Source organism: Oncorhynchus clarkii, chromosome 4 (genome assembly GCF_045791955.1).
Source record: "Oncorhynchus clarkii lewisi isolate Uvic-CL-2024 chromosome 4, UVic_Ocla_1.0, whole genome shotgun sequence".
In the NCBI taxonomy this organism is placed as follows: domain Eukaryota; kingdom Metazoa; phylum Chordata; class Actinopteri; order Salmoniformes; family Salmonidae; genus Oncorhynchus; species Oncorhynchus clarkii.
The window spans coordinates 86866197-86882265 of record NC_092150.1 but is presented as its reverse complement, the minus strand read 5'-3'; the positions used below and the strand labels follow the sequence as shown (position 1 = coordinate 86882265).

Here is a 16069-nt window from a genome sequence, read left to right as displayed (position 1 = left end):
TGCGCTATAGAGAATAAGGGTGCCATTTGTGACGCAAACTTGGAATGTTAAGAAGGTCATGTTCCCCATATAACAATGTGCTTCAATTAAAAAAGTCTGCATGTCTATATAACATCAAGGCTGAAAAGCCTAACAGATTTTCCAAACATGTTTTCAATCAATATGTTCTATTCCCCCCCCCCCCCCCTCCCATGTACTTCCATATACGGAGCATTCGGAAACTTTTCAGACCCCTTCACATTTTTCACAGCCTTATTCTAAAATGGATTAAATACATGTTTTTTTACCTCATCAATCGAGACACAACAGCCCGTAATGACAAAGTGAATGTCCTTGATATTTTATTTGTAATCAAATTAGCAAACATTTCTTAAAAACCTGTTTTTGCTTTGTCATTGCGGGTTATTGTAGGTAGATTGATGAGGGGAAAAAAACTATTAAATCCGTTTTAGAGTACAGCTGTAACGTAACAAAATGTGGAAAAAGTGAATTGGTCTGAATACTTTCTGAATGCCCTGTAGGCAGTCCCCAGTGAGTGGACTCATTCTAAATCCCATTATAACGTCAGTCAAAGCGCTCCAAGTTTTAAGCATTTTAATGTTTCTGTAATTGAACAAAAGAGTTGTGTAATCGTTACAATAAGCTATTATACTGTAGTAATATAAGCCGAGCTAGAGTAGAACAAGTCTGACATTCTATTTGGTTCTAGAATCGATTAAAGGAACCTAAGAGAGACAGAGAGTAGCAGGCAGAGTTATATGACATTCCATTTGGTTCTAGAATCGATTAAAGGAACCTAAGAGAGACAGAGAGTAGCAGGCAGAGTTATATGACATTCCATTTGGTTCTAGAATCGATTCAAGGAACCTAAGTGAGACAGAGAGTATTGGATAGAGTTATATAACATTCCATTTGGTTCTAGAATCGATTAAAGGAACCTAAGTGAGACAGAGAGTAGTGGATAGAGTTATATGTCGATAGACTACACAATATGTACCTCCCAAATGGCAACCTATTCCCTTTATAGTGCACACCTTTTGACCAGAGCCCTATGGACAAACTAGTCAAAATAGGGCTCTGGTCAAAAGTAGTACACTATATAGGGAATAGAGTGACATCTGAGAAAAAGACAAAGACAGCACTGTCCCCGTATCAGATCTAGGTGACCTATTGCATGCTGTCTGTCCTCCACTGGAGCTCAGGGAACTGATCTGGAGTCAGTTATGTAGATGACGTTGTGTCCAGGCCCCAGTTAGGCCTCTCAGCATCAACATCTAGCCCTCTCCCCACAGCAGAGCAGATCCTCTGGGCATGGCTGTCTTACTCCAGCCCCAGGCCTTGTCAGGACGACTGCATCAGGCCTGTCAGCCGTTTGCCCGTCAGTGACTTGCCCTGAAGAGAGGAGGGAATTAGGATGATGGTTTCCTTGTTGGTTTCAGATTAGACGTTTTGTAACAAAGTTGTGGTCAAATTCATCTCTATGTGTAGATGGATGACAGACAGACAGACAGGAAACAGGAAGTAGAGCAACTGACCACGCTGCGTGTAAACTTCTCCAGAGAGGTGCGTCTTCCCTGCTGCTGCTCCGTCTCAGGCTGGGGCACAAAGCATCATGGGAAGAGAAGGGAGCTTGGTTGAAAACAATGTAAAGAAGACTAAACAGTATGATATCACTGGTTCAGACTAAACAGTATGATATCACTGGTTCAGACTAAACAGTATGATATCACTGGTTCAGACTAAACAGTATGATATCACTGGTTCAGACTAAACAGTATGATATCACTGGTTCAGACTAAACAGTGTGATATCACTGGTTCAGACTAAACAGTATGATATCACTGGTTCAGACTAAACAGTGTGATATCACTGGTTCAGACTAAACAGTGTGATATCACTGGTTCAGACTAAACAGTGTGATATCACTGGTTCAGACTAAACAGTATGATATCACTGGTTCAGACTAAACAGTATGATATCACTGGTTCAGACTAAACAGTATGATATCACTGGTTCAGACTAAACCGTATGATATCACTGGTTCAGACTAAACAGTATGATATCACTGGTTCAGACTAAACAGTATGATATCACTGGTTCAGACTAAACAGTATGATATCACTGGTTCAGACTAAACAGTATGATATCACTGGTTCAGACTAAACAGTATGATATCACTGGTTCAGACTAAACAGTATGATATCACTGGTTCAGACTAAACAGTATGATATCACTGGTTCAGACTAAACAGTATGATATCACTGGTTCAGACTAAACAGTATGATATCACTGGTTCAGACTAAACAGTATGATATCACTGGTTCAGACTAAATAGTATGATATCACTGGTTCAGACTAAACAGTATGATATCACTGGTTCAGACTAAACAGTATGATATCACTGGTTCAGACTAAACAGTATGATATCACTGGTTCAGACTAAACAGTATGATATCACTGGTTCAGACTCAACAGTAGTTTACCAAGTCACTGACTGCAGACCCTGGAAATCTCCAACAGAGGGCAGCACTTCACTATCTTGGACACTGAGGACAGGTGTCTAACTCCAGTCTTCCCCAGGCAGAAGGATACTAGCCCAGACTCACACACACCTTCTTCCAGGCCATCAGCAGCTCCTGGTAAGCGTTGGAGCGCAGGTACCGTGTGTAGCTGTCACTCTTCATCAGCTTATAGATGTGGTCCTGAAACAGGCGAAAGGGAGGAGACAGAGATCATTGTGTGTTTTAGCTGTATGTTTGTTTCTGCAGGCTTTACGTAGTCTTTCAATCTCCCTGTGTCCCTCCCTCTTTCAATCTCCCTTCCTGTGTCCCTCCCTCTTTAAATCTCCCTTCCTGTGTCCCTCCTTCTTTCAATCTCCCTGTGTCCCTCCCTCTTTCAATCTCCCTTCCTGTGTCCCTCCCTCTTTCTACTTCCTCCCCTTCCTGTGTCCCTCCCTCTTTCTACCTGTCTGTCTGTCTGTCTGTCTGTCTGTCTGTCTGTCTGTCTGTCTGTCTGTCTGTCTGCCTGTCTGTCTGTCTGTCTGTCTGTCTGTCTGTCTGTCTGTCTGTCTGTTTGTAATATAATGTACCTCTGCAACTTCTTAGCGGTCTTTCTGTCTATAATATAATTCACCTGTGCGTCTTCGTAGCTGTATCGTCCCGGGTCTTTAAGGTTGGCGCTGGTGCGTTCGTAGCTGTGTGAGTCCAGGTTGATGGAGCTGGAAGCGCCTTCTGCCAGAAACTCTGTCCAGATCTCCTGAGCCCGCTCTGCCACATTCTCCAGGGGCTGCCTCTTCAGATCCTGCACCGCCAACCAGAACCTGTATAGGGGTTACACCTTATTACAGCACCAACCAGAACCTGTATAGGGGTTACATAATATTACAGCACCAACCAGAACCTGTATAGGGGTTACACCTTATTACAGCACCAACCAGAACCTGTATAGGGGTTACACCTTATTACAGCACCAACCAGAACCTGTATAGGGGTTACATAATATTACAGCACCAACCAGAACCTGTATAGGGGTTACACCTTATTACAGCACCAACCAGAACCTGTATAGGGGTTACACATTATTACAGCACCAACCAGAACCTGTATAGGGGTTACATAATATTACACTATAGCACCAACCAGAACCTGTATAGGGGTTACATAATATTACACTACAGCACCAACCAGAACCTGTATAGGGGTTACATAATATTACAGCACCAACCAGAACCTGTATAGGGGTTACACCTTATTACAGCACCAACCAGAACCTGTATAGGGGTTACATAATATTACACTATAGCACCAACCAGAACCTGTATAGGGGTTACACCTTATTACAGCACCAACCAGAACCTGTATAGGGGTTACATACTATTACAGCACCAACCAGAACCTGTATAGGGGTTACACCTTATTACAGCACCAACCAGAACCTGTATAGGGGTTACATAATATTACACTATAGCACCAACCAGAACCTGTATAGGGGTTACACCTTATTACAGCACCAACCAGAACCTGTATAGGGGTTACATAATATTACAGCACCAACCAGAACCTGTATAGGGGTTACACCTTATTACAGCACCAACCAGAACCTGTATAGGGGTTACACCTTATTACAGCACCAACCAGAACCTGTATAGGGGTTACATAATATTACAGCACCAACCAGAACCTGTATAGGGGTTACACCTTATTACAGCACCAACCAGAACCTGTATAGGGGTTACACCTTATTACAGCACCAACCAGAACCTGTATAGGGGTTACACATTATTACAGCACCAACCAGAACCTGTATAGGGGTTACATAATATTACAGCACCAACCAGAACCTGTATAGGGGTTACACCTTATTACAGCACCAACCAGAACCTGTATAGGGGTTACATAATATTACACTATAGCACCAACCAGAACCTGTATAGGGGTTACACATTATTACAGCACCAACCAGAACCTGTATAGGGGTTACATAATATTACACTATAGCACCAACCTTTCAGAACACCATAAAAGCAACGTAATTAAAGAGGTGGATTGGATAGAGGGTGAGATAGTGGAGAGAGATAAGGGTGTGTGTCCGTCTGTCCGTCCTAAGTAGCCCCAAGGTCCCAGTGACCTCGGTTATCTGTCCAGTCCACCACCCTGTTATCGTCTTTAGTAGAGCCCTTCATCAGAACATGCCTTCAGGGGACACACATACTCACATACAAGGTAGAGGTAATGAGGTTAACTTTCAAACAGAGGGATGGGCAGAGGAAAGGAAAGAGGTAGGAGATGGAGGTAGTGGAGGATGGATGGAAGAGGATGAGGAAAGAGGTAGGAGATGGAGGTAGCCAGGGGATGGAAGAGGAAGAGGATGAGGAAAGAGGTAGGAGATGGAGGTAGTGGAGGATGGATGGAAGAGGATGAGGAAAGAGGTAGGAGATGGAGGTAGCCGGGGGATGGATGGAAGAGGATGAGGAAAGAGGTAGGAGATAGAGGTAGCCGGGGGATGGATGGAAGAGGACGAGGATGAGGAAAGAGGTAGGAGATGGAGGTAGTGGAGGATGGATGGAAGAGGACGAGGAAAGAGGTAGGAGATGAAGGTAGCCGGGGGATGGATGGAAGAGGACGAGGATGAGGAAAGAGGTAGGAGATGGAGGTAGCCAGGGGATGGATGGAAGAGGACGAGGATGAGGAAAGAGGTAGGAGATGAAGGGTAAAGATGGAGGTAGCCGGGGGATGGATGGAAGAGGACGAGGATGAGGAAAGAGGTAGGAGATGGAGGTAGTGGAGGATGGATGGAAGAGGACGAGGATGAGGAAAGAGGTAGGAGATGGAGGTAGCCGGGGGATGGATGGAAGAGGACGAGGATGAGGAAAGAGGTAGGAGATGAAGGGTAAAAATGGAGGTAGTGGAGGATGGATGGAAGAGGATGAGGAAAGAGGTAGGGGATGAAGGGTAAAGATGGAGGTAGTGGAGGATGGATGGAAGAGGATGAGGAAAGAGGTAGGGGATGAAGGGTAAAGATGGAGGTAGTGGAGGATGGATGGAAGAGGATGAGGAAAGAGGTAGGGGATGAAGGGTAAAGATGGAGTTAGTGGAGGATGGATGGATGGAAGAGGATGAGGAAAGAGGTTGAAGAAGGAGAAAATGAAGGGATGGGTTGAAGCTAAGGGATCAGGTGATGGGAGAGGAAGAGGGATGGAAGGAGGAGATGGGGAAGAGAAGGGAGGGAAAGGAGAGGAAATAAGGAAAGGATGAGAGGAGAGGAGTGTTCTGTGTGTCTTACTGTAGTTTCCCTGAACTCTGAACTCAGAGGAAATGAGGAAGGATTAGAGAAAATTAGGAAACAAGGGATAAAAGGAGGACGGGGAATTATGTGTGACTCACTGTAGGTTCTCTGAGCTGAACTCTGATTCCAGGAACTTGAGGAACTGGTCTCGTCCTGCCGGATCCTTCAGAGCTTCATCTAGAGAGAAACCCCACTTCCTCACCCTCTGTTGACTGGGGTCATTACTGAGGGGAGGGAGGGGAGAGGGAGAGAAAGTTAGAATTCATGAAACATCAAAATATAGAAAAAAAGAGATAGAAAAATGTAATACTTTGATATCAAACAGTCTCGAACAGTCTCAAACAGCATCAAACAGTCTCAAACAGCATCAAACAGTCTCAAACAGCATCAAACAGTCTCAAACGGTCTCAAATGGTCTCAAACAGCATCAAACAGTATTAAACAGTCTCAAACAGTCTCAAACAGCATCAAACAGTCTCAAACAGCATCAAACAGTCTCAAACAGTATCAAACAGTCTGAAACAGTCTCAAACGGCATCAAACAGTCTCAAACAGTATTAAACAGTCTCAAACAGTCTCAAACAGCATCAAACAGCCTCAAACAGTATTAAACAGTCTCAAACAGCATCAAACAGTCTCAAACAGTCTCAAACAGTCTCAAACAGCATCAAACAGTCTCAAACAGTATTAAACAGTCTCAAACAGCATCAAACAGTCTCAAACAGTCTCAAACAGTCTCAAACAGCATCAAACAGTCTCAAACAGTATTACAGTCTCAAACAGCATCAAACAGTCTCAAACAGTCTCAAACAGCATCAAACAGTCTCAAACGGTCTCAAACGGTCTCAAACAGCATCAAACAGTCTCAAACAGCATCAAACAGTCTCAAACAGTCTCAAACAGCATTAAACAGTCTCAAACAGTCTCAAACAGTCTCAAACAGCATCAAACAGTCTCAAACAGTCTTGAACAGTCTCAAACAGTCTCAAACAGCATCAAACAGTCTCAAACGGTCTCAAACAGTCTGAAACAGTCTCAAACGGCATCAAACAGTCTCAAACAGTATTAAACAGTCTCAAACAGTCTCAAACAGCATCAAACAGTCTCAAACAGTCTCAAACAGTATTAAACAGTCTCAAACAGCATCAAACAGTCTCAAACAGTCTCAAACAGTCTCAAACAGCATCAAACAGTCTCAAACAGTATTAAACAGTCTCAAACAGCATCAAACAGTCTCAAACAGTCTCAAACAGTCTCAAACAGCATCAAACAGTCTCAAACAGTATTAAACAGTCTCAAACAGCATCAAACAGTCTCAAACAGTCTCAAACAGCATCAAACAGTCTCAAACGGTCTCAAACGGTCTCAAACGGTCTCAAACAGCATCAAACAGTCTCAAACAGCATCAAACAGTCTCAAACAGCATTAAACAGTCTCAAACAGTCTCAAACAGTCTCAAACAGTCTCAAACAGCATCAAACAGTCTCAAACAGTCTTAAACAGTCTCAAACAGTCTCAAACAGCATCAAACAGTCTCAAACGGTCTCAAACAGTATCAAACAGTCTGAAACAGTCTCAAACGGCATCAAACAGTCTCAAACAGTATTAAACAGTCTCAAACAGTCTCAAACAGCATCAAACAGTCTCAAACAGTCTCAAACAGTATTGAACAGTCTCAAACTGCATCAAACAGTCTCAAACAGTCTCAAACAGTCTCAAACAGCATCAAACAGTCTCAAACAGTATTAAACAGTCTCAAACAGCATCAAACAGTCTCAATAGGTCTCAAACAGTCTCAAACAGTCTCAAACAGCATCAAACAGTCTCAAACAGTCTCAAACAGCATCAAACAGTCTCAAACAGCATCAAACAGTCTCAATAGGTCTCAAACAGTCTCAAACAGCATCAAACAGTCTCAAACAGCATCAAACAGTCTCAAACAGTCTCAAACAGTCTCAAACAGCATCAAACAGTCTCAAACAGTCTCAAACAGTCTCAATAGGTCTCAAACAGTATTAAACAGTCTCAAACAGCATCAAACAGTCTCAAACAGTCTCAAACAGTCTCAAACAGTCTCAAACAGCATCAAACAGTCTCAAACAGTATTAAACAGTCTCAAACAGCATCAAACAGTCTCAAACAGTCTCAAACAGTCTCAAACAGTCTCAATAGGTCTCAAACAGTCTCAAACAGCATCAAACAGTCTCAAACAGTAGTAAACAGTATTAAACAGTCTCAAACAGTCTCAAACAGTCTCAAACAGTCTCAATAGGTCTCAAACAGTCTCAAACAGTCTCAAACAGTCTCAAACAGCATCAAACAGTCTCAAACAGTCTCAAACAGCATCAAACAGTCTCAAACAGCATTAAACAGTCTCAAACAGCATCAAACAGTCTCAAACAGTCTCAAACAGTCTCAAACAGTCTCAAACAGCATCAAACAGTCTCAAACAGTATTAAACAGTCTCAAACAGCATCAAACAGTCTCAAACAGTCTCAAACAGTCTCAATAGGTCTCAAACAGTCTCAAACAGCATCAAACAGTCTCAAACAGTATTAAACAGTATTAAACAGTCTCAAACAGTCTCAAACAGTCTCAATAGGTCTCAAACAGTCTCAAACAGTCTCAAACAGTCTCAAACAGCATCAAACAGTCTCAAACAGCATCAAACAGTCTCAAACAGCATTAAACAGTCTCAAACAGTCTCAATAGGTCTCAAACAGTCTCAAACAGCATTAAACAGTCTCAAACAGTCTCAAACAGTCTCAATAGGTCTCAAACAGTCTCAAACAGCATCAAACAGTCTCAAACAGCATTAAACAGTCTCAAACAGTCTCAATAGGTCTCAAACAGTCTCAAACAGCATTAAACAGTCTCAAACAGTATCAAACAGTCTGAAACAGTCTCAAACAGTCTCAATAGGTCTCAAACAGTCTCAAACAGTCTCAAACAGCATCAAACAGTCTCAAACAGTCTCAAACAGTCTCAAACAGTCTCAAACAGCAGCAAACAGTCTCAATAGGTCTCAAACAGTCTCAAACAGTCTCAAACAGCATCAAACAGTCTCAAACAGTCTCAAACAGCCTCAAACAGTCTCAAACAGTCTCAAACAGTCTCAAACAGTCTCAAACAGCATCAAACAGTCTCAAACAGTCTCAAACAGTCTCAAACCGTCTCAAACAGTCTCAAACAGTCTCAAACAGTCTCAAACAGTCTCAAACAGCATCAAACAGTCTCAAACAGTCTCAAACAGTCTCAATAGGTCTCAAACAGCATCAAACAGTCTCAAACAGTCTCAAACAGTCTCAAACTGTCTCAATAGGTCTCAAACAGTCTCAAACAGTCTCAAACCGTCTCAAACGGTCTCAAACAGTCTCAAACAGTCTCAGTCTCAAACAGTCTCAAACAGTCTCACACGACGTTGGACAAGTGGTGACATTGACTGCACAATGTTTCTACTTCCCTGTAGTAGAAAGTCACAGCAGCAGGTGAATGCTGCTGTAATGGCAGCGTTCACCATGACACCATATCATTTACATCTCTGCAGGACATTTCCCTAACCTCTACTCAATGTAATTAATACATTCATCCAGATTATGAAGCTACATTAGACACAATGATTATATGTCTGGGTTGATTAACCTCAAGGGTTCCAGAAGAACTACACAGTGCTGGGTAACAGCGTCGTCTAGCCCTGAAGATATCCGTTATATCTGTATTTAATAATAATATAAGTACGATAGGAGGTCATTGCCCTTCGGTCATTTCTAAATCTAAAGGGGATTATGTGAGACACAGCCTAGGCGAGATAGATAGCTATCTGTAATTCTGGTTCTTTGAAGGCACTATATAGGAAGGATGTAGGACGATAGCTTGTCTTTGCCCTGTGTTCCATTCGGTCTTCGAGGTTGATTTTGCAGTGAGTGGTTGACTGTGGGTTGATTGAAAAGGATGTGGGCTAGAATAGGGAAAAGCTTCAGTCCCTGGGAAGTCTATTTCCAGTGAGTTTGGGTGTTTCCTTCTGTAGTTGATGCCTTTGCAACCCTGCAATCAAATACCTTTTTACAAGACCTTACTATTACTTGATTGTAGGCGCTGTGGTTCTCACCTGGCTTCCAGGTCCCAGAATGAGAGGTCGTCACTGGTCCAGGGGTTGGAAGGTTCTGGTGACATCACAAACGGGTCATACTCCTGGTACTGCTCTGTGTAACTCATTAGACTGAAAGCAACACAACAGACAATAGTCAGAGATGGACATTGTGAAGACTGACACACGATCAGTCAGATATCAGTTCTAGGCCCGCATAATTTGCCCAGCATCGTCCGGGTTTGGTCGGGGGAGGCAGTCAATGTAAATAAGAATTTTTTCTTAACTGACTTGCTGACTTAAAGGTTAAATAAAAAAATATATTAACAAAATAGGTGGAAACTGGTGAGCCAACAGTAGTTTAGGTGGAAACTGGTGAGCCAACAGTAGTTTAGCTGTAAACTAGTGAGCCAACAGTAGTTTAGGTGGAAAATGGTGAGCCAACAGTAGTTTAGCTGTAAACTAGTGAGCCAACAGTAGTTTAGGTGGAAGATGGTGAGCCAACAGTAGTTTAGGTGGAAAATGGTGAGCCAACAGTAGATTAGGTGGAAAATGGTGAGCCAACAATAGTTTAGGTGGAAACTAGTGAGCCAACAGTAGATTAGGTGGAAAATGGTGAGCCAACAGTAGATGTCGGTGTTCCTCAAGGTTCCGTTTTAGGACCACTATTGTTTTCACTATATATTTTACCTCTTGGGGATGTTATTCGAAAACATAATGTTAACTTTCACTGCTATGCGGATGACACACAGCTGTACATTTCAATGAAACATGGTGAAGCCCCAAAATTGCCCTTGCTAGAAGCATGTGTTTCAGACATAAGGAAGTGGATGGCTGCAAACTTTCTACTTTTAAACTCGGACAAAACAGAGATGCTTGTTCTAGGTCCCAAGAAACAAAGAGATCTTCTGTTGAATCTGACAATTAATCTTAATGGTTGTACAGTCGTCTCAAATAAAACTGTGAAGGACCTCGGCGTTACTCTGGACCCTGATCTCTCTTTTGAAGAACATATCAAGACCATTTCAAGGACAGCTTTTTTCCATCTACGTAACATTGCAAAAATCTGAAACTTTCTGTCCAAAAATGATGCAGAAAAATTCATCCATGCTTTTGTCACTTCTAGGTTAGACTACTGCAATGCTCTACTTTCTACTTTCTACTTACCCGGATAAAGCACTAAATAAACTTCAGTTAGTGCTAAATACGGCTGCTAGAATCCTGACTAGAACCCAAAAAATGTATCATATTACTCCAGTGCTAGCCTCTCTACACTGGCTTCCTGTCAAAGCAAGTGCTGATTTCAAGGTTTTACTGCTAACCTACAAAGCATTACATGGGCTTGCTCCTACCTATCTCTCTGATTTGGTCCTGCCGTACATACCTACACGTACGCTACGGTCACAAGACGCTGGCCTCCTAATTGTCCCTAGAATTTCTAAGCAAACAGCTGGAGGCAGGGCTTTCTCCTATAGAGCTCCATTTTTATGGAACGGTCTGCCTACCCATGTCAGAGACGCAAACTCGGTCTCAACCTTTAAGTCTCTACTGAAGACTCATCTCTTCAGTGGGTCATATGATTGAGTGTAGTCTGGCCCAGGAGTGGGAAGGTGAACGGAAAGGCTCTGGAGCAACGAACCGCCCTTGCTGTCTCTGCCTGGCCGGTTCCCCTCTTTCCACTGGGATTCTCTGCCTGCTTTTGACGGACCTCTGAGACTATCACAGTGCAGGTGCATTTATACAGAGACTTGATTACACACAGGTGGATTGTATTTATCATCATTAGTCATTTAGGTCAACATTGGATCATTCAGAGATCCTCACTGAACTTCTGGAGAGAGTTTGCTGCACTGAAAGTAAAGGGGCTGAATAATTTTGCACGCCCAATTTTTCCGTTTTTGATTTGTTAAAAAAGTTTGAAATATCCAATAAATGTCGTTCCACTTCATGATTGTGTCCCACTTGTTGTTGATTCTTCACAAAAAAATACAGTTTTATATCTTTATGTTTGAAGCCTGAAATGTGGCAAAAGGTCGCAAAGTTCAAGGGGGCCGAATACTTTCGCAAGGCACTGTATGCTGCAGTAGTTTATGTGTCGGGGGGCTAGGGTCAGTTTGTTATATCTGGAGTACTTCTCCTGTCCTATTCGGTGTCCTGTGTGAATCTAAGTGTGCGTTCTCTAATTCTCTCCTTCTCTCTTTCTTTCTCTCTCTCGGAGGACCTGAGCCCTAGGACCATGCCCCAGGACTACCTGACATGATGACTCCTTGCTGTCCCCAATCCACCTGACCGTGCTGCTGCTCCAGTTTCAACTGTTCTGCCTTATTATTATTCGACCATGCTGGTCATTTATGAACATTTGAACATCTTGGCCATGTTCTGTTATAATCTCCACCCGGCACAGCCAGAAGAGGACTGGCCACCCCACATAGCCTGGTTCCTCTCTAGGTTTCTTCCTAGGTTTTGGCCTTTCTAGGGAGTTTTTCCTAGCCACCGTGCTTCTACACCTGCATTGCTTGCTGTTTGGGGTTTTAGGCCGGGTTTCTGTACAGCACTTTGAGATATCAGCTGATGTACGAAGGGCTATATAAATAAATTTGATTTGATTTGATTTGATTAGGTGGAAAATGGTGAGCCAACAGTAGATTAGGTGGAAAATGGTGAGCCAACAGTAGTTTAGGTGGAACATGGTGAGCCAACAGTAGTTTAGGTGGGAACAGGTGAGCCAACAGTAGTTTAGGTGGAAACAGGTGAGCCAACAGTAGTTTAGGTGGAAACAGGTGAGCCAACAGTAGTTTAGGTGGAAACAGGTGAGCCAACAGTAGTTTAGGTGGAAACAGGTGAGCCAACAGTAGTTTAGGTGGAAACAGGTGAGCCAACAGTAGTTTAGGTGGGAACAGGTGAGCCAACAGTAGTTTAGGTGGAAACTGGTGAGCCAACAGTAGTTTAGGTGGGAACAGGTGAGCCAACAGTAGTTTAGGTGGAAACAGGTGAGCCAACAGTAGTTTAGGTGGGAACAGGTGAGCCAACAGTAGTTTAGGTGGAAACTGGTGAGCCAACAGTAGTTTAGGTGGGAACAGGTGAGCCAACAGTAGTTTAGGTGGGAACAGGTGAGCCAACAGTAGTTTAGGTGGAAAATGGTGAGCCAACAGTAGATTAGGTGGAAAATGGTGAGCCAACAGTAGTTTAGGTGGAACATGGTGAGCCAACAGTAGATTAGGTGGGAACAGGTGAGCCAACAGAGGTTTAGGTGGGAACAGGTGAGCCAACAGTAGTTTAGGTGGAAACAGGTGAGCCAACAGAGGTTTCCACCACAGTGCAATCCCAGTTTCAAACACCCTACCTGCATCACCATAGTGACACTGGCCATGAGCTCTTTAAAGGAATTCTTAGAAAACCTCAAATTTATTTCCATTCAAAATTATTTTTTCCCTAACCCCTTAAACCTATACGTAACCCTAATTCTATCCCTAACATTAAACCTAAACCTCTAAGTCTAAAATAACCTTTGTCCTCTTGGGGACCTGGGACATTTACCCTGAAGGGATCATTTTCCTTGTTTTACTATCCTCGTGGGGACTTTGGGGGATTTCCGGTACCCATTAGGATATTAATACAAGCCAACACACACACACACACACACACACACACACACACACACACACACACACACACACACACACACACACACACACACACACACACACACACACACACGCACACACGCACACGCACACACACACAATCCCTGGTAGATGGTCACATTCGGAAACCATAAACCACTTCAGTCCTGCCCTTCGGCCTGTACCTCGTCCCTTGACCTTACCTAAGGCTGAGCCCCCAATCATCCCCAGCTCTATGGCTAGGGTCAAATGTCACCCACCAGCCGACCTGATGGAGTAATCACAGTCTCTGTGCTGGTGCTGTAAGCTAACAACACTGCACTGCAGATCTATGATTAACTGGGAAGCTGCATGGACTGGGCTAGTGAGGCTACTGAGCCAAAGGCTCAAGAGAGACTGGGCTAGTGAGGCTACTGAGCCAAAGGCTCAAGAGAGACTGGGCTAGTGAGGCTACTGAGCCGAAGGCTCAAGAGAGACTGGGGTTGGAGGTGTACAGAGGAAGGGAGGGGGGGTGGTTTCTTCTATTCAGAGCTCTGGAATTCCACACCGGTTGATACAATATGTATGTGTTGATTTATCAAGGTCAAAGTGAAAGGATTTGCTTTAAGAGGGGAGATGGTGGAGCTTTGCTCATACCTACCTCTCAGCGACTTTAGAAACCTTTATACAGTGTCGGTCCAACTGGCTGTTAAGAAACACAATCTGAACAGGGACGAGGAGGAGAAACAATACAAATCAAAATTCAATTATTACCATTAAAACTGTTTTTTAATCGATAAACTCAGAGATATGTTCTTCTGAGAGCTGTGGCTGTCAACAATGTTCCACAGGATTGATGGGTACACTGTCCAATATAACTACCACCATCTAATAGAAAATATAATATCAGATTCAACATCTAATAGAACATCTAATAGAACATCTAATAGAACATATAATAGAACATATAATAGAACTACCACCATCTAATAGAACATATAATATAACTACCACCATCTAATATAACTACCACCATCTAATAGAACATATAATATAACTACCACCATCTAATAGAACATACAATATAACTACCACCATCTAATAGAACATATAATATAACTACCACCATCTAATAGAACATATAATATAACTACCACCATCTAATAGAACATATAACATAACATACAACATCTAATAGAACATATAATATAACTACCACCATCTAATAGAACATATAACATAACATACAACATCTAATAGAACATATAATATAACTACCACCATCTAATAGAACATATAATATAACTACCACCATCTAATAGAACATATAATATAACTACCACCAATTAATATAACTACCACCATCTAATACAACATCTAATAGAACATATAATATAACTACCACCATCTAATAGAACATATAATATAACTACCACCATCTAATAGAACATATAATATAACTACCACCATCTAATAGAACATATAATATAACTACCACCATCTAATAGAACATATAACATCTAATATAACATCCGACATCTAATATAATATCCAAAATCTAATAGAACATCAAACAGAACATCCAACATCTAATAGAATATACAACATCTAATAGAATATACAACATCTAATAGAATATACAACATCTAACAGAACATACAACATCTAATAGAACATACAACATCTAATAGAACATACAACATCTAATAGAACATACAACATCTAATAGAACATACAACATCTAATAGAACATACAACATCTAATAGAACATACAACATCTAATAGAACATACAACATCTAATAGAATATACAACATCTAACAGAACATCTAATAGAACATCTAATAGAACATCTAATAGAACATCCAACATCTAACAGAACATCTAATAGAACATCTAATAGAACATCCAACATCTAACAGAACATCTAATAGAACATCTAATAGAACATCAACCATCTAATAGAACATCAAACATCTAATAGAACATATAACATCTAATAGAACATCTAATAGAACATCAAACATCTAATAGAACATCCAACATCTAATAGAACATCTAATAGAACATCCAACATCTAATAGAACATCTAATAGAACATCCAACATCTAATAGAAAATCCAACATTTAATAGAACATCAAACATCTAATATATCATCTAATAGAACATCCAACATCCAAAATAACACACAGAAGTACCTCTTTCTCCACGTCTGCTTTGGTGCCTTTTCTGGCTATTTGTGATGGTGTGTGTACAGGGCTCTGAGACTGACCCTCGTCTATCAGACCATACACTGACTGGACAAGGGGATGGAGAGAAGGAGAGAGACATTTAGGAGAAGAAAGGAGAGGGAAGTGTGCTATGTTACCATCCCATTCCTCAATATTGGGTTTTTCAAACTTTATTTTTGTAAATCCTTCGACATTGTCTTGTGACCCACCCACTACACCAACCCAATAGTTCTGGCCACAGTCTAGTGAATCTAGTTCTTCCTGTCCGTACCTTCTTGACTCTCTGTGGGTTCCTCATGCGTCTGCATTTCCTGATGTCCATCTCTGTGGTATTCACACAACCTGGCTGTAGAACATAGAGGAT

The 16069-nt window shown here is 41.9% G+C and overlaps 1 protein-coding gene across 2 annotated transcripts in view; it reads right to left on the bottom strand.

The window, feature by feature from the left end:
• Positions 1-579: 579 nt before the first annotated feature.
• LOC139407404 (regulator of G-protein signaling 6-like) overlaps positions 580-16069 on the bottom strand; it is a 131781-nt gene continuing 116291 nt past the window's right edge. The window contains exons 9-17 of one of the 2 annotated variants that reach the window (XM_071151163.1): positions 15977-16051; positions 15673-15771; positions 14135-14196; positions 9893-10003; positions 5883-6008; positions 3133-3319; positions 2613-2702; positions 1536-1595; positions 580-1392 (exon numbers count right to left, since the gene is read on the bottom strand). In XM_071151163.1, the coding sequence (XP_071007264.1) occupies positions 1342-1392; positions 1536-1595; positions 2613-2702; positions 3133-3319; positions 5883-6008; positions 9893-10003; positions 14135-14196; positions 15673-15771; positions 15977-16051 (861 nt within the window). In that variant the 3' untranslated portion in view covers positions 580-1341. Of the gene's footprint in view, positions 1393-1535; positions 1596-2606; positions 2703-3132; positions 3320-5882; positions 6009-9892; positions 10004-14134; positions 14197-15672; positions 15772-15976; positions 16052-16069 lie in introns of both variants that reach the window. The other variant, XM_071151162.1, reaches the window with a different exon arrangement.